General features: G+C 53.2%; 13 protein-coding genes across 13 annotated transcripts; 4 read left to right on the plus strand and 9 right to left on the minus strand.

The window, feature by feature from the left end:
* Positions 1-820: 820 nt before the first annotated feature.
* Positions 821-1961, minus strand: AB675_11265 (uncharacterized protein; the record flags this gene model as incomplete). The annotated part of the gene is made up of 2 exons (XM_018140095.1): positions 821-1200; positions 1253-1961. The coding sequence occupies 2 exons, from the start codon at positions 1959-1961 to the stop codon at positions 821-823; spliced, it is 1089 nt and encodes a 362-aa protein (XP_018000164.1).
* Positions 1962-3081: 1120 nt separating this feature from the next.
* Positions 3082-3336, minus strand: AB675_11266 (uncharacterized protein; the record flags this gene model as incomplete). The annotated part of the gene is made up of 2 exons (XM_018140096.1): positions 3082-3229; positions 3281-3336. The coding sequence occupies 2 exons, from the start codon at positions 3334-3336 to the stop codon at positions 3082-3084; spliced, it is 204 nt and encodes a 67-aa protein (XP_017999980.1).
* A 923-nt stretch (positions 3337-4259) lies between these two features.
* On the minus strand, positions 4260-5318 carry AB675_11267 (uncharacterized protein; the record flags this gene model as incomplete). The annotated part of the gene is made up of 1 exon (XM_018140097.1): positions 4260-5318. The coding sequence occupies one exon, from the start codon at positions 5316-5318 to the stop codon at positions 4260-4262; it is 1059 nt and encodes a 352-aa protein (XP_018000126.1).
* A 662-nt stretch (positions 5319-5980) lies between these two features.
* AB675_11268 (uncharacterized protein) lies at positions 5981-7136 on the minus strand (the record flags this gene model as incomplete). Its single annotated transcript, XM_018140098.1, has 2 exons — positions 5981-6484; positions 6540-7136. 2 exons carry the CDS (start codon positions 7134-7136, stop codon positions 5981-5983), a joined length of 1101 nt encoding a protein of 366 aa, XP_017999883.1.
* Positions 7137-7886: 750 nt separating this feature from the next.
* On the minus strand, positions 7887-9143 carry AB675_11269 (uncharacterized protein; the record flags this gene model as incomplete). The annotated part of the gene is made up of 1 exon (XM_018140099.1): positions 7887-9143. One exon carries the CDS (start codon positions 9141-9143, stop codon positions 7887-7889), a length of 1257 nt encoding a protein of 418 aa, XP_018000031.1.
* Positions 9144-9748: 605 nt separating this feature from the next.
* Positions 9749-10195, minus strand: AB675_11270 (uncharacterized protein; the record flags this gene model as incomplete). Its single annotated transcript, XM_018140101.1, has 1 exon — positions 9749-10195. One exon carries the CDS (start codon positions 10193-10195, stop codon positions 9749-9751), a length of 447 nt encoding a protein of 148 aa, XP_018000173.1.
* A 608-nt stretch (positions 10196-10803) lies between these two features.
* Positions 10804-11703, plus strand: AB675_11271 (uncharacterized protein; the record flags this gene model as incomplete). The annotated part of the gene is made up of 1 exon (XM_018140102.1): positions 10804-11703. The coding sequence occupies one exon, from the start codon at positions 10804-10806 to the stop codon at positions 11701-11703; it is 900 nt and encodes a 299-aa protein (XP_018000036.1).
* Positions 11704-12521: 818 nt separating this feature from the next.
* On the plus strand, positions 12522-14458 carry AB675_11272 (Replication factor A protein 1; the record flags this gene model as incomplete). Its single annotated transcript, XM_018140103.1, has 3 exons — positions 12522-12808; positions 12856-14289; positions 14362-14458. The coding sequence occupies 3 exons, from the start codon at positions 12522-12524 to the stop codon at positions 14456-14458; spliced, it is 1818 nt and encodes a 605-aa protein (XP_017999896.1).
* A 917-nt stretch (positions 14459-15375) lies between these two features.
* AB675_11273 (Quinone oxido PIG3) lies at positions 15376-16454 on the minus strand (the record flags this gene model as incomplete). The annotated part of the gene is made up of 2 exons (XM_018140104.1): positions 15376-16201; positions 16237-16454. The coding sequence occupies 2 exons, from the start codon at positions 16452-16454 to the stop codon at positions 15376-15378; spliced, it is 1044 nt and encodes a 347-aa protein (XP_018000130.1).
* An 841-nt stretch (positions 16455-17295) lies between these two features.
* AB675_11274 (uncharacterized protein) lies at positions 17296-20387 on the minus strand (the record flags this gene model as incomplete). The annotated part of the gene is made up of 2 exons (XM_018140105.1): positions 17296-18749; positions 18818-20387. The coding sequence occupies 2 exons, from the start codon at positions 20385-20387 to the stop codon at positions 17296-17298; spliced, it is 3024 nt and encodes a 1007-aa protein (XP_017999991.1).
* Positions 20388-20631: 244 nt separating this feature from the next.
* On the plus strand, positions 20632-21462 carry AB675_11275 (uncharacterized protein; the record flags this gene model as incomplete). Its single annotated transcript, XM_018140106.1, has 2 exons — positions 20632-20777; positions 20829-21462. 2 exons carry the CDS (start codon positions 20632-20634, stop codon positions 21460-21462), a joined length of 780 nt encoding a protein of 259 aa, XP_017999845.1.
* Positions 21463-21604: 142 nt separating this feature from the next.
* AB675_11276 (Acyl-coenzyme A thioesterase 13) lies at positions 21605-22066 on the minus strand (the record flags this gene model as incomplete). Its single annotated transcript, XM_018140107.1, has 1 exon — positions 21605-22066. One exon carries the CDS (start codon positions 22064-22066, stop codon positions 21605-21607), a length of 462 nt encoding a protein of 153 aa, XP_018000037.1.
* A 276-nt stretch (positions 22067-22342) lies between these two features.
* Positions 22343-23901, plus strand: AB675_11277 (ATP-dependent RNA helicase dbp3; the record flags this gene model as incomplete). The annotated part of the gene is made up of 2 exons (XM_018140108.1): positions 22343-23329; positions 23380-23901. The coding sequence occupies 2 exons, from the start codon at positions 22343-22345 to the stop codon at positions 23899-23901; spliced, it is 1509 nt and encodes a 502-aa protein (XP_018000092.1).
* Positions 23902-24154: the final 253 nt, after the last annotated feature.

Genomic DNA, 24154 nt, shown 5'->3' on the forward strand with positions numbered 1-24154 from the left:
TTGGGCGTGGAAGTCATGCTTCCCAAACGCTCAGGTATTGCCATTCAGGCCAGATTCGGCTTGTCGTCGGTTGCTTGAGATCGGAACTTCACGCGCTCCCGCTAAAGCTGTTGTATTAGGGTCAGAAGTCTTATTCATTTGACCTGAGACATTGCACGATGGCAGTGGCGACCTTGATTTCGCTCTTATCCTCGCGCGCAGAAAATGAGGAACACGCGCGCGACGGTTCCAATAGTACTTCTTGGTTGACCTCCATCCCAGATGATAGAGTCATACCTGGCCTAAGATAGGTGATAGAGCAATCTTATAGGTGAGACTGTGGTTAGGCAGTATTGCTGACTAAACCCTTCACTCGTTGGTCTTATATGCCATTGCAGGATTAGCGGAGGCACCATTTCTCGCGACATCGTAAGATCGATCGAACAGAGCTATACACCGTCCCATAAGCTCTAGACGCCAGCGTATATGTATTCCTCAGCAAGTCAGCAATCTGCCACGGCGCGTCGATGGCAGCAAAACCTTCAACGCGTCTTCCAGTTCTTGGAGGACCCCACAATGACGGAGTTGGCGGAGGATGATTTGGAGCGACTTCGTGAGCGTGACGCGACAATGCTATATACTTAAGTACACATAGTCAGGCTACTTCGCGAGACTGATCGGATACATTGGAGCCTATCTGCACCATAACTCAGGCGTTGACTGCGACCAGAAGGTCCGTAAGCGACGCTCCTTGAAGCCAGTTACTAGGACATTCGTCCTTGCATCTCCCGTACCTCTTACTTGTGTGCGCTTCTACGAAAAGCTCCCTCGTACCCAACCCCTATCGGCGTGGTCTCGAGACACTCTTCGAGATCTCCAATATCGAAGTCAGCTCTTCTGGCGGAGTACGACCAAGTCCACATTCAGACGACACCCCAAATTGAATCCCAGGTAGGGCTTTCCTGGCAGCCGCAATTCTTCTTGCCGTTCCTTCCAAGTCGTTGGCATGTACCAGACCCAAATACAGCTTCGTACCTGCGGTCAACATCAGACCTGTCAGAGGAGCAAAGTAAGGTTCATCGTGGCGAGCGATCGGCACTGGCATATGTAAATAGGCCAGAGTCCTCTTCGCTTTTGATGCCACCTCGGTCAATCGATTTGCATGGTCGGTCAAGATGGTGGTATCCTTCGGTTCCACGAAATGCTTGTGGCCAAAGTCACCTGATTTCAGTTAGCATTGCACCGGACCAACTGCTTCCATGCTGGCCCGTACCATAACACAGATGCACGCCGACCTCCACATCGTCTGCGACCGCAGACAGACACCGCTCAAACCGCGCTTCCAATCGCTTCGTGACATCTCCGAACCACAACTCACCGCCGAGGCCTTCCAGACAGGCAATCTCCCTCGGCATGTCCCACTGCACCAGCAAAGAATCATGTGGAATCGCATCCTGAATCTTGCTCAGTGACCGGAAGAGCGCTTCCTCGTACAGTGGCTCAATCACCTCCTGATAGTCCGGATTGATCCTGTTCATCACACTCAGAGGAGTCGGAACACAGACTTGGAATTTCACATTGTGTTTGATTTGACCTGTTGACTGCAGCTTTCGGAAGATCTCATATGATTCGATGGCGTACTTTTCGTATCCTGGGTCGAAGCCTTCCGTCGAAGTTCTGATCTCAGCACTCAATGCTTCAAGATCAGCCTGCGTGGGCTTCGGGACGTCCTCCCCTTTTCTGTATAGTGTTCCACCAGATTGAGTACCGATCTGCGGCCACGCTTCAAAGACAGCAGCTTGCCAAGCCACGAAGCCGTTGCGGTGTCCGGTCTCCCCGTCTGGTATGCTGTACAGACGATCTGGGAGGGAAGTGACCGCGGTCTTGAAGACGATCGCTGTACCCGGCAGTGGAACTGAGCCGACGAGGTGTACCCCTGACGGTTTCCACGCAAGGTCGGCAGCGTCTTCGGTGGCTGCCATCGTGCTCACGGGATGCTAATGTTTACGGATCCTTTTTGATTGCCTGTTATAGACCGACACATGTATACAAAAGTCGAGACACAAACTTTGGGGGGTCCCAGATAGGGTAGCAAGCCCTGGCTGCCTCTTAAACGCTGTCGGTGCTTACTCATGGGCCCAGCTGAGCGCAGAGCAAAGCCATGCCCGCCACGAGCATCATCACAGCTTTGACATCGATGCTCGCAGAGTGGAACGCCGCATTGCTTGGACGATCAGACAGATCTGCTGTCCTTCGCAAACTAACCTCGTATGGAATGATCTGATGCGAGACAAGGAGAAAGGCGCCCGTTCTCCGTTGCTCCGAGGCTACGAGCACCACTGGCCACAGGTGCATTGCAGTCACACACGCGCCAATCAGAACACTGTATTGGGGAGTTGAGTCGCCCCCCACAAGCTGCGCCAATGCTAATAAAGAGCCATAGCCCAGATGGGGAAATCCTTGCATTCCTGGACTCGCTCAACCAGTACGCATGACGGCAACCAGCTGCTCGTCGGATTTGCATTGCTTACCCAGATATCGGGAAATAGATTAAGCCTACAAACAAAGAGCAAAGACCGCAGCACTGGCTTGCCAATCAGTCTGCATCGGACACAACAAGTTTCGCGCTGCTTTTGGATTCACAGCACCAGGCCAATAACTACGATGTAATCTTACAGCCCATTCCAGCGCGATTGTCAAAAACACGAAGAGCAAGACACAGACGAAGACAACAATGAGCTGACTGTGGTGTTGACGATATGTTTTGGGGTATGGTCATTAGTCTATGCCAGCCGTTTCGCCTAAACGCCATTCGCTTCTTCATGAAAGGCTTGGCTGGCTCTGAGTTGTTTATATCTTTGCACTGACAGCATTATCAAGGCTCGGCACTCCGCACAATATGTTCGTTCGTGTGGTCAGAGCCTGCGAGTCTTTCGTCTCGATCACTCCCCAATGCCGCCCACCCCGAATGGATCTCACAGGCCAATGTATGACATGGCAACGGTGTCGATGACCTGGCACATTTAGCAAGAGCCATAGTGGCTTGCAATGGTGGTATGACTTACTTCAGGAAGGCTCTATCCACGGGTGTCCTTCTGCCCATCACTTTTGGCCTTCAGTGCTGATGTATGAGTAGTACGGCTTCGACTGCGTTTTCTCGGAGCGAATATCCTTGAGAGCGGCCTTCATCTGTTGACGGATCGCTTTCGGTTTTGTTCTCGGCTTCTCAGCTTCCTCCTTAGTAGCCTTGCTCGCAGTGTGCTGCTCAGCAGCCAAGCTCTGCTTCCCCTTCCTGACCGACGCCTTATCGGGTAGCAGAGCGCGGAGCTTCTCCTTGGTGAGTTGCTTTATGGACATGTTGATTGTTGTGTACGACTGCGAGGATGGTGGGTGTGTCTGATACGGTTTGCGCTAATCTGGTCGAGTTCGGCTACCGTTGTGAGGAGAGAAAGGATGGAAGAATCATCAGCGATGGACAAACACGAGAGGTCTATATAACCTCATCGACTGAGGCATTTCGAGTGGTGCCTCAATGCACTTGCGTGTCGCCTCGTGCATCTTCACGGTGACCTTATCCATCCCATTGAGCAAAATGGGGACATCTCAACCAGCTTCACAGCGTCACCCGTCCAGGCAGCAAGTGACACTTGTTTTGTATATAGATAATACGTCGCTCCTTGTCAGTGACAGGCGGGACACAGCGAGGTCGTCTGATCTTACTGTCCTGCACTTTCACTAACAAAGCACACAGATCGTGCTGGAGCAAGACGACGTCACAGATTAAGTAGCGCGTGGTGCTGGAATGGCTATGCGGACTATTGAAAAGAAGTAATCTTGACGAGGACATAGAGAGTAAGGACCAACATCTGAGGTACGAAGGTACTGAGTAGAGAGTGAGGGATGCGAGGTACAAGCAAGTCTTGAGGAATAGTAAGTAATATTGTTGTTCACATTCTGTGACTCTGAGAATACCTTGACTGTAGCAATTGCTGAATATGATGAGCAGTTCATGTAACTCCTCAGTCGCTCTCAAAGGTCTGCATGTTGTTCCTGGTGGTGAGCTGAGACTATGCTCGCCTCGTCGAGTACCGATAACCCCATAATGGTACTATGTTGGTCATCATGGTGATCATCTGGAATGCCCGAAGTCCCTTGCACAGCTTCCCGCTTGTCGTGATACGGCTTCTGCTGGTCATGCAACTTCATGGCATGGGTGTGCCCAGGTGGGCGACTAGCGTCATCAGCAAGAATCATTGGAAGAGAAGGCCCGGAAGCATACCTCAGATCTGGATCAGGTCTTGGCCACCCTCGCCCCTATTGCGACCCTGTTTGTCGGCGCTATCCTGTCGCTTACCGCGCTTGGGCTTCCTGAAGCGCTTCTTTGCAAGCTCGCGATCATGCTGTCGCTGAGCCTCTTCCTTTCGGCGCTTCTCTTCTTCGGTCTCCACAGCAGCAACCGCCATCGCCTCACGATGCTGTTCCTTGTTGCAACGTCCATCCCTGCCATTGCCCGGCATCTGTCTGCACGTGTTTCGGATCGCAACCTTCAGACGTTGAGCTTCCTCAGCTGCTTGCTTCGCGGCCTCGGCCTCAGCCGCCATGCTTAACTTCTTCTCCCGGACCGCCGTTTCGAGTGCTGAGGAGAAGTCGGTGTCCTTGGCTCGGAGCTTGACCATGAGTGGATCGGTGATATCGAGGGCATCTGCGGCGTTGGGCCAGACGATCGCTTCGGCCAGTCTGTCGATGACGATGTCACGATAGACATGGCCTTGAGGATATTCCAGCAGCCGGACTGTGGTGGCGAAATCGACCGTCTGTGGCATGACAGGGAGGGTGGACTTGAGGCCATTAGCAAGAACTGTATCCAGTCTCGTCGCTTGGATGAGCTCAGCGATCTTGAGAAGCTTGAGCATCGACAGTATTGGGTCTGGATGGAGCTTCGGCAGAGTCATGTCTCCTTCGCAGCAGGTCAGAAGCCACTTGAACACATCCTTGAGTGGTTCGAGGTCCTGCTTTGCTCCTTTGAACGCGACTGAGCCGGCTTTGATCGGCTTTGTCAGGCTACCCTTTGGCTGAGTCTTCGCAACGATCTTCTTTGGGGCGATCTTCTCTGCGGCGATCCTAGAAAAGGCTCTTGCTGCGCTGGCGGGGAAGTTGTCGGTGATCACCAGGCTCGTTGTCTCTCGTCGCGACGTATACTCCTGCTTAGCGACACCATAAGTGTTTGGAAAGCGCGACGGGATCCTTGCCACGTGGTCGAATATGAGATAGAGAGACACGCGCTCCTGGTCGTCTCGCAAGGTACGGAGCTGCTCTTCGGAAAGTGTTTCGATCGACATCTTGAACGAGGTGCAACGTTTGCTTGGGTTGGAAGCGTCTGTGTCGAAGATTGAATGAAGCGTTAAACGAATCGGGACGAGCTTCTCGTCTAGTAGAGAAAGGGTAAGAGAACGATCTACAGGTACGCGACAGGTAGATATCTATATAACTTCTTTGACTGAGGCATTTCGGGAGGCATCGTTTCACGTTGCCGTGACAAGGCAGTGCCTTCACTGTAGCTGTGAACAAGTGACATACCTTGTTAGTGACAGCAGGGGCACTGCCACTTTTGCGGTGAAGGACGCTGATGGCCACATTGTCTTGAGATGTCACTTGCAATACCCCTGCTAGGAACGTGCGCATAATGTGTGAAGAAGCAAGAAGAGGTCTGATCAACGAGAAGCTAAAGAGTCGAAATCGAGATGTATGCGAAGTAAGTATGTTGTCCCATTAAACGCCGTATCCCTGAGTATTGTTTCACCACGATCTCGAGTGTGGCTCTGGCTTAGCTATGATGGTAATAATAAGTTTGGCTCTCTGAGCTCATGAAAAGTGGTGGAAGCCATCGGCGCCGTCTAAGTTCAAGCTCTGAGGGTGTGTTGGGCGACTGATCACTTGATCAGATCAAGCTTTGTCTCGTTAGCGACCTCGATGGCAGCGTGTGACGTGGATTAGACATACCTCAAGGCTGGACCTGCTCGCGACTACCCTTGCCACCACCTTCTTTTCGCCCGCCGCGCTTCTTCCCACCGCCAAAACGCGAATCCCTTATACGTGCTTCGTCCTGCAGACGTGCTTCCTCCTCTCGGCGCTGCTGCTCTGCAGATACTTCGGCGGCGGCGGAATAGGTGTGTCGACGCGCTCCGTGTTCCTGAAGCTTGTGACTTTCAGCTCCTTTGATGACGGCAGCTGAGTAGGTCTGTCGTCGGGCGCCCTGCTCTCGGAGCTTACGTTCTTGGGCCTCCTTGGCAGCCATGGCCTCGCGTTCCTCGGCCTCCTTCACTGCCAAAGCCTCGGCCTCTTGTTCTCGTGGTAGGGCCTCAGCTTGCTCAGCGATCTCGGCCTGCTTGACCTGGACTCGGGCCTTGAACTTCTTAGCGAACGACTCATCCTTTTTCCAGAGAGACGTGATGGCCTGACTGTCGATAAGAATGAAGCCCTTTGGTAGCCAGATGGGAAAGCTTGTCTGCGAGGACATCTGTTGCTGCATCGAGCTCCAGGTCTAGAATCATATTCGCGACTTGAAGCAGTGACGCATCGGGAGCCCCAGAGCGCTCTTTCAGCGCATTGTCGAGGTGATTGACCAGAATCGGAATGATGGCATCGGCTCGGACCGCCTTCGCTACTCTGATGAGTTCGACTGCCGAGACCAAAGAACCGCTTTGCAGTACGGGGGCGGACAGGTCGCCATCGCAGTAGCCTAGGAACCAATCGAATAGGGCCTTGTACACGTCAAGGTGCTTCGCAGAGCCTTCGATCGAGACAGAGCTGACCTTGACCTGAATTTTCAGACTGGATCCCTTGAGTTGGCCGGCCTCCACCTTGGCAGCGATCTTCTCTGCAACGACACTAGAAAACGCTTTTGCTACAGCGAGTGGATAGCTTGGGGAGATGACTCGAAGCGCGGTCACAGCGCGAGAGTCGACGGGTTCCTCAGTGCCTGCATCTGTGGGAGGGACGGTGCGGATCTTCGTGACGTTCTTGTACGCGAGGAATATGCATAGGCGGTCTCCGTCGGATCGTGAAGCCTGGAGCTCATTCGGCTTGAGTTGATCAATGGTCTTCGTGGCCATTGCTGAGGGTTTGCTAGAGCCGCGAGGCATCGTCTTGGTGGACATCATGGAGTAGTTGTTGGTCGTAGTAGACTTGTGTCGAAGGTCGTGACTCGGGCTCGACGTGATTCTGGTCGAGTGCGTTCGTGGGAGATAGAGAGGATGGAGAAAGGAAGAGGTACGTGGCCAGTAGATAGCTATATAGCTTCGTCGACTGAGGCGTTTCGAAGTGACCTGCTTCACTGGGGCATTACAACATGCCTGTGCCTTCACGATGACCCAGGCATGTCACTAAGGAAGGCATCAAGCACAGCCTGAACATCTCAAACAGCTTCACTGCATCAGTCAGCCGTTGAAATGGCAAGTGATAAGAGGATCAACGGACCGCGATCTGTCACAGCTTGTTGGCGACAGGAGAAGCACCACGGTCACCAGGTCATGGGCAGAGTTGTACACGTTAGCGGTGCGTTGATAAGATCTCGAAAGGCATTGACTGTGACATATAAGCATGATATTCTTTGGATGTGACACCGACTGCTTTGTGGTTTGCCGCAATGTAGATCAGCTCGGATTAGCATTCGAGGCACGCTTTGCTTGTGGTGGCTAAACAAACAAGGACAGAGACAGACGATCAGCAAAATGTTGCAAGTGACAAACACGGCGTAGTAGGAGCTGTACTCGATTGAGTCACAGATCTTTATGATCGTGTTACAGTTGCACGTAAGATCTGTGGTGACAGTGACGACATCAGCGCGGTTTCCTGATAATGTCGTCCCAGTGCACCTGTCATTTATTCTGCCAAACTGGTGCCAACATTTACACCGCCGGACCAGCTCCGATCCAGTATCTGTAACTTCTGAATGGGCCCCGCCTCTTGTCGACATTCATGTATTGCCGAGTTGGACCATAATTGAGTTGGTTTGTGCAGAAGTACAGCCATCCATCCAGTATGGCCATTGAATCGGCGTGCTGAATCAATGCATTCCTGATCAAATCCTTCACCACATAGTTCTTTGCCGCAACCGGGCCCGACCCTCCCGGAGCGACACCGTTGACGGTTTCGTTGACTTCAGATTGCTGCGTGTCGACGTAGAAGATTGCGTTGTGCTCAGATGCACAGATGTATACACGGCCATTCTCGTCAGCACTGAAGCCGGCCTGCTCAGTGCCGCACTGTCCAGGATCCTGGACGGCTGCCAGCATGTCTTCGTCTGAGACAGATGTATTGACGAGTGTTTCCTGGGAGATATAGTAGAAGCGACGACTGGCAAGCACGCCCCAGTACACATTGCCCGACGCCAGAGCAATGCCGTCAGAGCCCGTTGTCAGGTACGATTTGTTTGTACCGTTCCAGCCATAGATCAGCTCGCCGTTGTAGACACCGACGTAGTGCTCGTCCGCTCGTGTAACGGTCGAGTTATGTAGACGCCGGGTCACGCTGCCGTCATCAAGGTTGATTGCCGCGAGTGAGCCAGAGTCAGACTCATCAGTAATGAAGGCATACCCCTTTGTGCCGAGCGTATTATTGATGCGCACATCATTCGCGTTGAATTTGTCATAGTAAAGGTCTTCTGGGATGACATAGGTCCTGAGTAGGTTGCCACCGAGGTCGAAGGACATGATCTTGGAGCCGTTGGTGACGGCAGATTTTTGTCCGGGTGGGATACCAGAGTCAACTACCCAAAGTTGGTTTATAGAGTCGAGGACAACGTTCTGCACGTTGATGAAGCATTCAGCGACATTCTGCCCAGTAGAGCAGTTCTGGATGGCAGCATTCGGCCAGGGCTCCTCATTGGTGAAGCTGGTCGCCACGACGACATTGACTGGTGTAGGACCGGTGTTTCGCGGGTATGTCAGGTAGATCTTCTGATTTGGGTCGATTGCGAAACCAGTGGGAGGACTGTACGATTCATGAACAGGCTGGAGCTCGCCGCCGATGATGGTAAAGTCTGTCGGGCACGTTCCCACCGTAGCATTCGGGCTGGGTGTTGGGACGGCCGGACATGTCGAAGGAAAGCCCTGTCCAGAAGCCAGCGCCGCGAGGGCGATCAGAGATGTGATCTGCTTGACCATGTTGAAGCTGAAGTCAAGGAGGTATCAACAGCTCATGGTAAATCTGCCTACATTGTGGGAGGTACATGCAAGCGGCCAAAGAGGAGGAAGGACGTCATGATTTAGCGAGAGCTTAGCCGTAGCTTGAGCACTTGGCAAAGGCTTGAGACAACCGGGTAGATTAGGTAAGAAGACTCTGTGGGCGGAGTCGGAGCTCGGGAGCCTCAGAGCGCCGGTCCTGAGCTCTCTCGACCTTCCCCCGTCCTGACACCTGCCGGGTATTCGCCAGAATGATCATTGTGTGCATGAGAATGCAAGACCGTTCGCTCCTGGTAAGGAAAATCGATATATGATTTCTCAGAACCGGTCCGGCAAGGGTCAGGTTTCGTGACTGTGACTTCTGAGGTAGTCCGATTTTTCAGGCGAAGGGCAAGCTGGACAACTGTCGACTGCCAGTAATGTGCGAGTAAGCGCGCCGTCTTTCCTTCGTTACGGGCAGAACAGATGGTCACTTGGAGTGGATAAGGACGCCTCAAGCGGCTATGCTGTGAGAGCTGCGATGTTCGGGCCACGCTGAAGCCGCCCATTGTCTTTCACGACTTCTTGCACGGGGCAATCAGCGCAGATCAGTCGAATACGAGAACACCGCCCTTGTTCCGTTTCCGTTCGTCGAGTTCATCCAATGTAAACAGCATCTCTTCTGGAGGCTCCCTTTCATCATACTCTGCGCTGATATGACGTTTTTTGGATCTGGAGTCCGTTCGTGCTCTTGGTCTCTGCACAAATCCCTCCATCGAATTTCTGCCGGATGGTGCAGGAGGTATCTGCCAGTATGTGTCCTTGTGGTCTGGGGTCGCAGGAACGATTACGGCTGGATAAAACGCTGGGAGCGAGTCCACTTTCGATTCCTCCGAGAATGCAACATCGGGAACGTCTTCCACATATGGCGGTCGATACGAAGATGTCGAAGAGCGTGGGGCCGACGTCGTGGTTTCTCGAGGCTCGTCCAACTTCTCACCAGCGAAGGAGAAGAGAGCGGAAAAGACGCGTTGGAGGAAGTAATCTTGAGGCATGGTGTCTTTCGTTGTGGGCGAACGGCCGTGGAACAGAAGAGCGATGTTTGATGGAGAGGACATCACATACACACGTGGTCCCTTATGAAGATGTGGCTTCGAAATTGCGCATTTTCAACTGGCATCTTACAGCCGCACTCACTTACAGGCTTTAGGTGCGGCAGAGATCCTTGGCATAGCGAAGGTACTCAAGTATCTTGAGGTATTCAGTAAGGAGACTTTCTCTTGCTTCAGCTGTCCCAAACATCGTCTTGCGCACGTCCCATCAATTGGTCTCGCGTCACTGTGTTAAGATTCATTTGCTCCGTACAAAAGAGCAAAGTCTCCTACAGCTGAAGTTGAAACAACCCACTGAGACAGGCGTGAACGGATCCATGCCAGCACCACAAATGCTCAACAGGCTACATCATTTCTCGGGGTCCTTAGAAGCATAAAATCGCTGGTAGGGGAAACAGCGACTTGAACTGAAGGATCTGCCGTCGTTGCTTTCTCGTTCTCTCCAACACACAACCCGGAATTGGCAGTCACGTTCGAAGCGTGATATCACACTCAAGCTCGACTCACTGTCGTCAGCACCGAAGGGCACACTAGCCATCCTAAATGCAGTCATGCGCGGCATCTACATCCGTCGACGCATCCGCAACAATGGATTCCCATACAACGGAGGAGACAACTTCTCCTTCCGCCCTCAAAAACCACTGCTACTGATACCGCTATCTCCAACACTTTCAAATATTCGCGAGAAATTCCATTACTATCTCCACGTCTGGATGATACTCGCTATGGCATTCATAACTGCGGTCAGTTACTTCATATTCACCCATTTCGACGCGAGGTGTCATTGCAATCTTTCAGGGAACGAGGTCAAGGCCGCTGCGAATCGGCACGCGATGATAGGACATAATTGGGGAAAGGCCAAGATAGTGGTTGATGGATGGCTGGCAGGGTCGTGGGCTCTCGCTGCTGGATGGCCTACAATGTTCCTGCTTTGCGAGATTGTCAGAGGGATCGATATGTTGTGGTGCTGGTATCGGGCGAGGCGAACGCTGCGAAGTCGTAGACGACCAGGGGCTGGAATTGAGAAGGATGTTGAGGTCGGCGAGGACTGTCCACTGCTTGCTGGCAAAGAGGACGACACTGTGGAAATGCCAGGGGAAAAGCTTTCAGTACCATGCGAGAGCGACAGCCGCCCAGCGCATAATCAGCCAGCAGGAGCGGCAACGAGATCGGAGGCTCACAACGTGCTCGTCGACCAGCTTGACTCTGGCACAAAGCGCATCAGCCAACCAAGCGGACGGATCTCCGACGATACAGCTTCTGAAAAGTCCTCCCCTGCAGGTGTCACAGTCAAGATCCAATACTGGTGGGAGGCCGATGACCCGTCCGATTTCGTCGAAGAAGAATGGCGATTTCCTGGCTGGACCCAGTTTACGGACGACCTGGTCGATCAACGCTTCAACGGCACCACTATCTACATGCGTTATCCGCCCGAGGCCCTGTGCCGATGACTGTGTTGCTCTTGATCTCATCTCTTGTCTGGCTTGTGGCGTTAGCGGTTGTGACAAAGATAAGTCAGGTAACGTGTCAAGAACTTCAAATCAAGCGGATGGCTCAGGGTGGCTGGGAAGCAAGCGACTGGGATACATTCTGTCCTCACCCTTTGGCGAATACCTCGGCGAGTCCTCCGATTGAGCGGTTCAAGGTCTCGTCGAACATTGGGTTGTACATATGACTTTCTTTGACCCCGATTTGTGGCATACAAACATACAAATGGGCGTCCTTCGACAGGCACCTGGATCTCATCCATCGGCCAAGGACTAGAACCGGGGGCGAGAACACTGTCCCTCTGCGATAGGAATTACAAGCTTCGGCCAGTCGTGCCAGAGATGCAATTCTATCGCACCAGAATGCGAACACACGTGGCAAGCGTTGGGCTGTGGAGGTTCAGGACCTGATGGTGAGGTTGTCTGCTCAGGTCCAGAAAAGCACCTGGATAAGTCGTCCGTCGCTATGCGTTCGGTGCGAGGTCCGCCGCTTCCGAACCAAGACAATATCTCGTTCACCTAGTTTGATGGCACATCGATGAGGCTATTGTTAGTATGCACCACCGTACTCTGCTACTGCAGACTGTAAAGGCTTCTAGCGACGCGTCGACGCGTTTGCGGGGCTAAATTTCGCCGCCTGGTGCACCTAATTATTGAAGGCAATTAACATCGCCGCCACATCTCGACTGCATACGCTCGATCGCATGTACACCACCTCAGTCTGCTTAGATATCGAAATAGGTGACAAGCTACACGACTGGCTAGAGAAGAAGAGAAAGATCATGGCGTCAACGGCGCAAGCGTTTGCGAGAATAGATGCGGGCTCAATCGCAGCCATCTTCGAGGGTGGGAAAGATGCGAAAGAGCATCCTCTCGTACAATGCGTCCAGATCAAGCCCATCGCGAACGGTGACACTGAGCGATATCGGGTCATATTCAGCGACACCAAGAACTACATTCAGACCATGCTCGCCACTGCTGCGAACCACCACATCACCGGCGGCAGCATGAAGGTCAACTGCTTTGTCAAACTGATGGGATACCAAGCCAACAACGTCAAGGGCAAGAAGTGAGTCCAGAGCCTGTCCTGCGTCTGAGCACTACTAACCTGCCCAGAATCCTGATCGTTACCGACCTCCAAGTCATCCCCGAACTAGGCATCATGGAGAAGCTGGGCAACCCAGCGCCCCTCGAGATCAAGAATGAAGAAGAGAGCAAGCCTACAGCCGTCACAAGCAACGGCTTCTACGGCCAGCAGCAACAGCCACAGCAATCAAGATCACTTCCATCACACAACAAGCCACCTTCCTCCTCCGCCCACGCCAACATCTACCCCATTGAAGCCCTCTCACCCTACTCACACAAATGGACAATCAAAGCACGATGTACCAACAAATCCGACATCAAGACCTGGCACAACATGAAAGGTGAAGGCAAACTCTTCAGCGTCAACCTCCTCGACGAGAGCGGCGAAATCCGCGCCACCGGCTTCAATGAACAAGTCGACTCCCTTTATGAGCTCTTCCAAGAAGGCCAAGTCTACTACATCTCCTCCCCCTGTCGCGTCCAGATCGCAAAGAAACAATTCTCCAACCTGCAAAACGACTACGAACTCGCCTTCGAGCGCGACACCCAGGTCGAAAAAGCCGAAGAAGCCACCGACGTGCCTCAAGTCAAGTACAACTTCACCCAGATCTCCGATTTGCAATCCGTCGAGAAGGATGCCACCATAGACCTGATTGGCGTCCTCCGCGAGGTCGGCGAGACCAACCAGATCACGTCCAAAACGACTTCCAAACCCTACGACAAGCGTGACCTCACCCTCGTCGACAACACCGGCTACTCCATCCGGCTGACCATCTGGGGCAAAACCGCCTCCACCTTCGACCTCAACCCGGATTCGGTCGTGGCATTCAAGGGTGTCAAGGTATCCGACTTTGGTGGCCGCTCCCTGTCTCTGCTTAGCTCTGGCTCCATGACCGCGAGCCCCGACATCGCCGAAGCACACAAGCTCAAGGGCTGGTACGATAGCCAAGGCCACAACGAATCATTCGCCACCCACGCCAACGTCACTTCGACTGTCGCAGGCGGCACCGGTGGCAGTCGGGACCCCTTCAAGACCATCGCCCAAACCAAAGACGAAGGTCTAGGGATGGACTCCGAAAAGGCAGACTTCTTCTCCCTCAAAGCCTCCATCCAGTACATCAAGCAGGACAACTTCTGCTACCCAGCCTGCTTGTCAGAAGGCTGCAACAAGAAAGTCTTGGAGATCGAGCCCGGACAGTGGCGGTGTGAGCGTTGTGACAAAAATCACCCGAAGCCGCAATATCGGTATATCATGAGCGTGAACGTGAGTGATCACACGGGACAGTTGTGGCTAAGTTGTTTCGATGAGACGGGACGAGTAATCATGGGTATCAGTGCGGATGAACTGATGGAGATCAAGGAGGTCGATGAGAAGAAGTTCAGCGACTACTTTTCGGAGGCGAATTGTAGAGTGTGGAACTGGAAGTGTAAGGCTAAGATGGACAGCTTTCAGGAGCAGCAGAGGTGAGTCCCTCTTTTTCCCCGTGAAGTTATTTGTGCCACCCGAGCGGACACGTGCTGACAATTCTGCCACAGAGTGCGCTATCAAGTGTCGAGTGCCAGCGCACTGAACTACGTTATGGAAAGCCAGAAGTTGGCCGAGTTGATCAAGCAGTACAATTTGGGAGATTGAGATGCTGTGCTTCTTTGTGCGGACTAGGGGACGACGATAGGTCATTGTACAGCTGAAGTTACGCATTTCGATGAGGAAGAGCGTCCAATGCTTGACGCGGAACGATCTGATGGGAAGGCAGTCTCGTTGATCACGAGCCAGCGTGGCGACTGAGAACGATATGCGAGGTCTGCGAGCATTTGATACCACTAGGACGAGCAATAGATGTGCTTGCATCAGCAGCACAACCACTGCGATTCTGCAATCTTTGCAAATTACCCAAGCACTGAACCTACGATCACTGGATCTTTGATTTGCCCTCGATCTTTGATTCGTGCTAAGAGCGACCTTGCTTGGCTGGCCAATTGTCCGAACGCAGGCAGGAGCGTATGGCAACGTCAACACACGCCGGTTGACTATGGCCTCAGGCGAGACCGGATGAGAAGCAGACATAACTAAGACCGGTTGACCGATGCTTTCATCCAACCACTGTCGACCTTGCCTTTCCATGCTCTTGCCGAAATCACGTGTCCACTCACTCAATGAGCCTCGTAGAGTCACGAGAAGCGCCCTCGTGAAAGCATATACCATCTCAGTCATCGGAGGAGGAAAAGCTGCCGGCATTCTACGATGCTCGCGAAGTAATTATATTTCCCGTGTAGTGATGTCAATATCACTGCCACCCTCTAGCGTGAGTGGAGACATTGACTCAGGCGATATGTACTTCACGGTGCGCAGTGGCCATGAGGAAGACCACAGAGTAAGACACCTGGGGCGTGCATCTCTGGACGACATGGCTGGGGCGTAGTTGAGTAGTATTTTCCAGGAAGATCCCAAAAACAAGTACTGCAGTGGCCGTATATCCATACACCAGATGATGCCTCGCCTCTCCTTTTCGCGCTCCTTCCAGCCTTCCCGTCGCCGGGATCAGCTTCTCCTTAGTCGACTACGCATATAATCTTCCCCTTACTGGTATTCGCCTCCAACATCCTATGCGCATCCTGCACGTCCTTCCAACTAAAAACCTTCTCCATGGGCACCTTGAACCTCCCATCCTTAAACCTCGGAAGCGCATGCTCGTTGAGCATATCCCTCAACTTCCCTTGGTATGCCTCGTCTCGCGCGCGCAATGTGCTGCCTTCATACCTCAACCTCTTTCTCAAGAACCGACCGATGTCCACACCACCGGGCACGTCGGCTTTCGCGCCGCCCATGGTGCCTAAGCTGACGATGCGTCCGTTCTGCGCCGCCGCATCCAAATTCGCATTGAAGTACGATCCACCAATGAAGTCGATGATAAGATCCACCCCCTCCCCATTAGTATGCTCCAACACCGCCTTCTCCCACGGCTTCTCCGGATCATTATACCTAAACCCAAACACCTTCTCCTTCCCACCCTCAACAAACCCCTTCACAAAATCAATCTTCTCCTGACTACTCGTCGTAATCAACACCTCCTTCACCCCCTCACTCAACGCCAGCTGCACCCCAGAAATACTCACCCCACTGGCACCCGCATGCCACAACACCCTCTTATCCTTCGTGGCCTTATTCCCAATAGTCTCATCCAACCCGCCAATCATCCACAGCGCCTGCGTCGCAGTAATCCACGTCTCCGGCACGCCCGCCGCCTCCTCCCAGCTCAACTCCGCGGGCTTATGCACCAGCATGTGTGTGCTCACGGCTATATATTCCGCGTACGCGCCTCCATACGCCAGCCCAAACACCTCCGAGCCGATTTTGAAATCGCGCTCGTGTTCGGAGCTGCCGAAGGAGACGATCGTCCCCGAGAATTCTACGCCCAGGGTGGCGGGGGCTTGCGGAGGAAGTGGTAGAGGCCTTCGCGTTGGAGGAGGTCCATGCGGTTGAGGCCGAAGGCCTTGATTTTGACGAGGGCTTGAGTTGCGGTGGGTTTGGGCACGGGCGTTTCTTTGTTGAGGAAGAGCGCGGAGATGCCGCCTTTGCCGCCTTTGATGTCGATCGCGCCCATTGTTTTGGGGATGTTGGGTGAGGACATGGTTGTGGATGAGGTGTGGTAGGTGCTTGGGTTGGTGGTAGAGAGGGGATTGCGGAGGAAGGTGTGGGCTCGTGTAATGGGTTGGAGGGTTAGAGATTGGTGGCAGGGTATTGCTGCTGGTGTTGAATGTGTAGTCCTGTATATCCGCAAAAGGTTCCTGCTGAGGGACGATCGGACTTAAAGACCGAGTTTCGGAAAAGCTGTGCTTGCGAGACGAAAACTGGATGCGGCGGCCAGAGCGAATACTTATATACAGTCCACGCCTTCCGTGTCAAACAACTGATGGGGCGAATGCGGGCCTCTCCTTAATGCAAGTACTTAGCTCTCGCAAGTGCCGCGGCGTCTAGAGCTCTGCAAAGGTCTCGTAGGATAGCACCTGCCAGGATTAAGTGTATGGTTGTTCCGGTACCGAAGTCTCAAATCTGAGAGCAGGAACAGCAGCTGAAGCGTCCAAGAGCAGAAGCAAGAACAGAAATCTTTACGGATTCTACGTGATCAACACGGGTGATGTAATCGTGCCTCGGTCAATTGGGCGAGTTTTGTGCAAAGTGGGGCCTAGGGACGCGTGGTGCAGCGTTATGCAGGAACAGATTTCAAAGCCCTCAACTGCACCTCCCGTCCGATAGGCTCCAGATGTGAGTTGCATTCGCGGACCGCGGAGCAGGACGGTATCTGTAGATAGACACACGGCGATGTTGATGTGACCACATCAAAACACTTCTCACGAATGCGGCCTGAGCAGTCGGACAATTGCTTCCTATTCTGTGCACTTATCAGAAACGGCTTCCAACAGGATGCCGCATCTTCCAATTCTATGATACATGTTCCCAACCACGACGCCTTACTGCGTTGTAGCGCGAATTGCCTGCAACGTGAGCGCAAAGATCAAACCCCTCGCCACCTCCTCAATCTGCAAGCAGTCAAAGACCCTACCCAACGCTTCACCGGACGCTGCCGCGCCCATAACACTAGTCAAAGCCTGCGGCATGCCGCGCTCCACCAATAGTTTCCGGGCCTTGATGCGCAGTGCTTCCTTCTCGTCCGCTGTCAGTTCTGCTGGCCATTTGGCCCGCTCCTCTTCTGTTGGAACTGAGTTCTCGCGAAGTTTGCGGATGTGCGTTGCCATCCCAGCGTCGGAGAAGTTGGCATCCAGCACGCTTTCCTGCAATAGGAGGCGGATGGACTCGAGTTGGGGGTTCTGAGGGCGCAGAAGGTATGTTTTGGCGGCGGATAGCAGGGAAAGACGGATGGTCCAGGCGGAGGAGAGGGAGTAGAGTTCGGTGATGATTGCAAACATCAGGTCGATTGTCACGCGGGTTTCTTCTTCGTTTATGGGGGCGTGGTTTGTTCTGGTCTTCCTGCGAGCGATCGGTGAAGGTCTGGCATGGGACAAGTCCTCTGTAGACTGCCGCGGGCCAGTGGTCGAGCGATGGACAGAGTCTGGACTCGAAGGTGCAGCCAGCAGAGCGGGCGAAGTCTCTCGTACAGGGGTCTCGAGAGTCATTGGCTTGACTGGGACGTATTCGTCGGACATGGCATCGGGAGGTGGCGGCAGATTCGACAGGTCCAGTAATCGTGGAGGTGATGATGCTCTTGATGACGGTCCTGATCGGTGGTTGAGACTTGTAGTGCTGGTGGACTTCGGTGGTCGAGGCTCACTTCTTGCATCTGATATCTCCATGCTTTTTCTCGGTATGTCCTGGCTTAGTCTTGATAAGCCAGCACTCGAGCCCGTGTTCGTCCTCGTTGTGTAGATCGGTCTCGACGGGGTGGCGGGTTTCTTGATACCCGAAGTTATTGTCCCAAATGCTCCTTGCACACCCCCGAGTACAGCTTTACCGCCTCCGGCAATACCCTTCCCACCCTGTCCAAGTACGTTGACAAACCCTTTGCCCACATTCTCCAAGGCCGCTCCGCTTTGGACGAAGACGTTCTTCGTCTGCGTGGGCGCTTTCGAAATGCCGACTTCCTTATCCAAGAACTTTTTCATTGTGTCACTTTCTGCTAAGCGCTCGTACTTCAGCGCGTCCCTCAAGTAATATTCAAGACTAGCCCGGAATGATCTTCGGGCCACTCCTTTCCAAGATGGTAGCTCAGGATATTGCTGCGAGAACTCTGGTACTCCGGAAATCTTGGCTATGGTCAGAAGCGTAGGATGAATCTTTGTGAAATCTGTGTAGGCACGAGTTACCATCCAGCCAGGAAATTTCGACGAAGCAGGCTCGATCTGAATCATGTACATGTCGTCTTTCGGTTCTTTCCTTAGTGCTGCGCGATCGTCGCCATCGCCCATATCTATCAGCGTGATGAAAGCGTATTGCAGTGTCAATGGCAATGGTACTTGAATCTCGGTAGTCTGCGACGGAGGAATATGCATGTCCTCGAAAGTCTGCGGAGCTCGTCGCCGGCGCCATCCGTCGCACTTATCCCCATCGACGTTTCTGGATGAAGCATGTCGATGGGTGCCTCAACACTTTCCATTGCGCCATCTAGGAATAGGCCTTGATTGCGACTCGGACTGGCACTCGCCGACTGGATGGCATTACCTTCGCTGTCGAATATGAATGATGTCCGTGTTGGTCGAGTTGAAAATCGTTCGGACTGATTGCGATCGCTATCCGACGATGTCGGCGTCGCGAGACCTGGACCATCTGTATTTGCTGTAGAGAGTGTATCGACTGATTCGGCCAGATTCGACTCCCTTTTCCTACGCGCCTCGTCCTCGGCGATCATGGCGTTCATTCGTTCAGCTTCCTGCATTGCCTGCTGCATGGCTTCTTCGGCTCGACTGACTCTTCGTTGATGCTTTTTGCCTTCATTTGATGTTGCTTTTGTTGGAACCTTCGCGCCCATGGCATTCATATTCTCGACCCCGGCGTCTATCACGTTTATCAACTCTGGCTCGCCATCTTCCAATAAGTAGACAATCCAGCCATTGATCCATTCCGGTTTTGAGCACATATCAATCGTTGGTTGTAGGATGAGACCGGATAACACAGCTCTCAGGAATGCTTTTACAGGTGGACAGTCATGGGAGCTTTTGTCAAGGAAGTTCTGCAGTATGTCTTCTGCAACGATGTCCAACTTTCGCTCCTGCTGCGACGTATTGATAACGTTGGCGAGATTGCTCTCCGGCTGATACTGCAAGTACGTTCGGATAGCCGTGGCAGGGTCCTGATTCTGGGAGGCCTTCAGGGCTGTGCCAAGTTCCTGCAGGAAGACGATCATGATCGAGGTGGAGTTTGCCATGAAGTCCAACACTGGGTCCGCCGTCCGCTTCCGCGACAGTCGATTCGAAAAAGTGAGGATGAATTGGCTGAGTGTTTGGCGGCAGGCCAGTGGGAAACTCTGCTCCTTGGGCAGCAGCGGCGAGAACCACCACTTGACATAGTCGCGTATGACAGCATCGGTGAAGTCGTTCAAGGCTGCTCTCGTCTCCGGCTGGAAGTCGGCATAGACATCTGTGCTGGTGAGATCTAGAGCATCGTCTGCTTCAGACGTCTCAGCTTGTCGGTCCTTTTTCTTTGCATCCCGCCAATCGAGTGCCCGCTTGGTGACCTCAATGCCTAGTTCCCGCCTCCTCCTCTGTTGTTTCTCTTGAGCCTCTCCATCAGCACCAGATCCGATCTGGCCCTCCCACGTAGCATGAAGCACGATGCCGCCGACTGCTCCTATGAGGACGAGTCCGAGTCGACCAAGTACTAGGTACGTAGAGGCGGCTAGGCCGACAGCACAGGCGCCTAACGTCTCGTTGCTTGCATTTGAGAGGAAATGCAGTGCTGAGTCCTGGAAGGTGCGCAATCGTTCTGAGGTCGTAGGGGTCGTAGTGGTGCTTGTTGTTCGCGCAGGAGAAGTCGGCTGTGCCGGAATGGGCTGCTGGTCAGCTTCTGCAGGCGCTGGGTCAAGAACACTGGATTGATCATCCTTTTCCATTGTTTAGCAAGCTCATGTCACATCAGTCAGTCTGCGGCATAAGCAGGTTTGTTGATTGTGAACAGATGGCATCAGTAGTTCTGACATTCTGAGAGGAAGGGGAGCGCAATCGATACTAAATGGGGATCGGTCTTATCGATAACGTCTCCAACCCAACACATGCATTTCTTAGAAAGACCCATGGGAAATTTTGTGCAGGAGTTGAACCTTCTGCATTTATTCAAAACACCTCAAAGAAAGAAAGATGGCTGATCAGATCTGCTCGAGTTGTCATGATACCCTATGGCTGGCAATCGAGCCAGATAGCGACGAAGAAGACAGCAAAGCACCTGCCTCATCACATTCGGTTCCTGACGATGTGGAACTCTCATGCGGTTGCCACTTCCACTGGTAGGCTCAAACTCAGATGCCTTGGAGCCAACAATACTAATACCAACGTAGGGAGTGTTTCTTAGAGGCGTATGCCATCACTGAATGCCCAAACTGTAGCAAGGACATCTCCTCCGTAAGCTCATCTGGCCAGCAGCAAGTGGTCTGCACTGTCCGTAACGAAGGCGGGACGCAGCAAGGCTACGATATTCTGCCATCAGCCACCGAGGAGGCGTATCTGCGAACTTACCCCGAGGAACGACGCGGCCATGCATATCTGGAGTTCTGCCGCGAAGGTGATCTCGATGCCATTATCCACATGATCAAGGACACCGACACCGAGGACGACGATGGCGAGGCAGCCGACGAAGAGATCGAGGGGTCGGCCTCGCCAGACGTCGACTTTCTCACGTACAGTGGGACCTTTGAGGGAATACAAGGCTCGGGATTGCACGTTGCTATTCGATATGGTCGAGAGGACGTTGCGTGGTTGCTGCTGGCACTCGCATCGCAACTAGAGTGGTCTAAGTTCCCTCCACCGGTACTTCAAGCGATGGAGAGCCTTGGACTCAGTCGAGAGGATAGAGTAGCTGCCACAGAGATTCGTAGTATCAACGACTCCGATGGTCGTTCGCCCAAGCAGTTGGCTGAGGAGGTTGGAGGTCCTTGGAGACTCTGGGTTGAAGCTTGCAGGTTTACAGTATGATTGTTCGAGGTTCAACATTCTTCTGCAACCATTGAACGGTCGCCGAAGATCTAAAGCATAATGAAGTCGGTTGTTCTCCGCCATCCGAGTGAATCCGCACAAGATAGGTTGCTTGCCAGATGCAAAGAAGAAAGCGTTCGGTTCAAGCCTTGGTCTTGCTCTCCTGGTCTCGCAGGATGTACTTTGTGTGCGTGCCGTGGGCAACAACCGTACTTTGTTCGCTTTGACCTTTCGAGATTGTGACTGTCGTGAATCCCATATTCCTTCCGACCTTACTCGCAATCCCTTCTATGGTCAAGACATCACCGAGCTTGGCGGTACTCACATATGAGACGTGAATGTCAGTGCTCAATCCCGTCTTTTCGAGTCCTGTAGAAGCAATCGCCATTCCGCCAGCCCAGTCTACTATCGTGGCCGAGACAGATCCATGCAGACCGCCCTTCGAGTTTATCATATTCTCGTTGACGGTACATTGTGCAGTCATTGTTCCATGCTTCGCAGATACGATCTTCATATCCTTGAAGAAGAAATTATACACGGGCGAGTTCGAGCTGACTCTTTCCCAGCATGATTGGACCGACTCGAGAGGCGACTTTGCAGACATGGCAGCGGTGGAGGGCTTAATCGCACTATGCAAGAAGCGTGTTCACAGGCGGCTGACCTTTTCTGGACTGTGACTTCTGAAGTACAGGCCGAGATCGAAGATATGGTGATAGCTAATGGCCATGAGCTCTTTCAAAAATTCGCGGTTCAGGTCGGAGAAATATTCTGGCCCACTTTATTTTTTAGTAGTTCACTGCCTGCATTTTCTACCAAATCTTCCTTTCGTTCTTTTGCGACAGAGCATAGTACCAGGTGCCTACCGCGAAACACCAGCAACATGAGCAAGCACAGATTAGACGATGGCGCTCAGTCAGACAAGCAAGAGCGAAAGAGACGGAAGAAGGAGCGGAAAGAGGCATTGAAGAGCGAGATTTTGACGCCGCCCACCTCAACAGATGCTACCGCTGCCTCGACACCAGTGCCAGAAGAAGGCCACGAAGACAATGAATCGAGCTACAAACAGTCAAAGTCGCTGACGGCCCTGCCGCAAGCCGACATAGACAGCTTCCTCACGACCGACGCAGTCCAGATCAAAGACCCTCAATCAACATCAGACACCCTCCGCCCAATCCTCTCATTCGACCAACTCCCGCCCGAACTCGCCTCACAATTCGCACCCATCTTCAGCACCTTCAAGAAACCCTCCGCCATCCAGTCCGCCGCCTGGCCCTTCCTCCTATCCGGCAGAGATGTAGTCGGCATAGCAGAGACCGGCTCCGGCAAGACCCTAGCATTCGGCCTCCCCCTCGTGGCCCGCCTCTCAACCCTCAACAAGAAAAAGGGCATCCGCGCCGTCATCGTCGCCCCAACTCGGGAACTCGCCATTCAAGTGCACGAACAAATTGCCGCCCTCTGTGCCGCAACGCCAACCCTCAAATCAACCTGCGTCTACGGCGGCAGCAACAAAGACGAACAGCGCCGCACCCTCAAGCACGCCAACGTCATTGTCGCCACCCCGGGCCGCCTCAAGGACTTCATGTCCGATGGCACCATCTCCCTCTCCAAGACCCGCTACCTCGTCCTCGACGAAGCCGACCGCATGCTCGACAAGGGCTTCGAAGACGACATCAAACAGATCATCTCCTCCATGCCTGCTTCTGGCACCAAACGCCAAACCGCCATGTTCACAGCCACCTGGCCGAAATCCATCCGTGACCTCGCCGCAACCTTCATGACCACTCCCACACGCATCATCATCGGCCAAGAACCCGCCCAGTCATCAGGAGACCTCCGCGCCAACACACGCATCAAGCAAATCGTCGAAGTAGTCCAGCCTGATGCAAAAACACCCGCCTCCTCCAACTCCTCAAACAGCATACCGCCGGCCCAAAATCCCGCGACCGCATTCTAGTGTTCTGCCTCTACAAGAAAGAAGCATCCCGCGTCGAATCCTTCATCTCCCAGCGCGGCTACTCCGTCGCGGGCATCCACGGCGATCTGAAACAATCCGACCGCTTGGCCTCACTCAGTGCATTCAAATCCGGCACCTCCAACATCCTCGTCGCGACCGACGTCGCCGCCCGCGGCCTCGACATCCCAGAAGTCAAAGTAGTCATCAACGTCACCTTCCCGCTCACAGCAGAAGACTACGTCCACCGCATCGGCCGGACAGGCCGCGCAGGCAAAGAAGGATTAGCGGTTACCATGTTCACCGAGCACGACAAGCCTCTGGCGGGAGCATTGGTGAACGTGCTCAAAGGCGCAGGCCAGCCTGTCCCCGAAGACCTGCTGAAATTCGGCACGACAGTGAAGAAGAAGACACACGACGCGTATGGCGCGTTTGGACCAAAGGAAGATCTTGAGGGCAAGACAGCTACGAAGATCACCTTTGACTGAAGGACATTGGAAAAGCGGGTGGGCATTCGCTGTGTGCTATGGATGAGCATCTACGGCGTTAGTTTTTGGGATGAATGACCTGATGGGCAAAAAGCATGCCGTTATTTCAGAGTCTCGAATCGCGAGTCCTTTAATCTTTTCAAGAATTCATCTCGTCAAGAAAAGCTGCAGGCAGAATGTTTAGACGACATAGTAGACGTATATATAAGAACCATGACCATACGTATCCAGAACGACCACCAACTTGATCATG

The sequence above is a fragment of the Cyphellophora attinorum genome (genome assembly GCF_001299255.1).
Source record: "Cyphellophora attinorum strain CBS 131958 chromosome Unknown Contig13, whole genome shotgun sequence".
Classification (NCBI taxonomy): Eukaryota; Fungi; Ascomycota; class Eurotiomycetes; order Chaetothyriales; family Cyphellophoraceae; genus Cyphellophora; species Cyphellophora attinorum.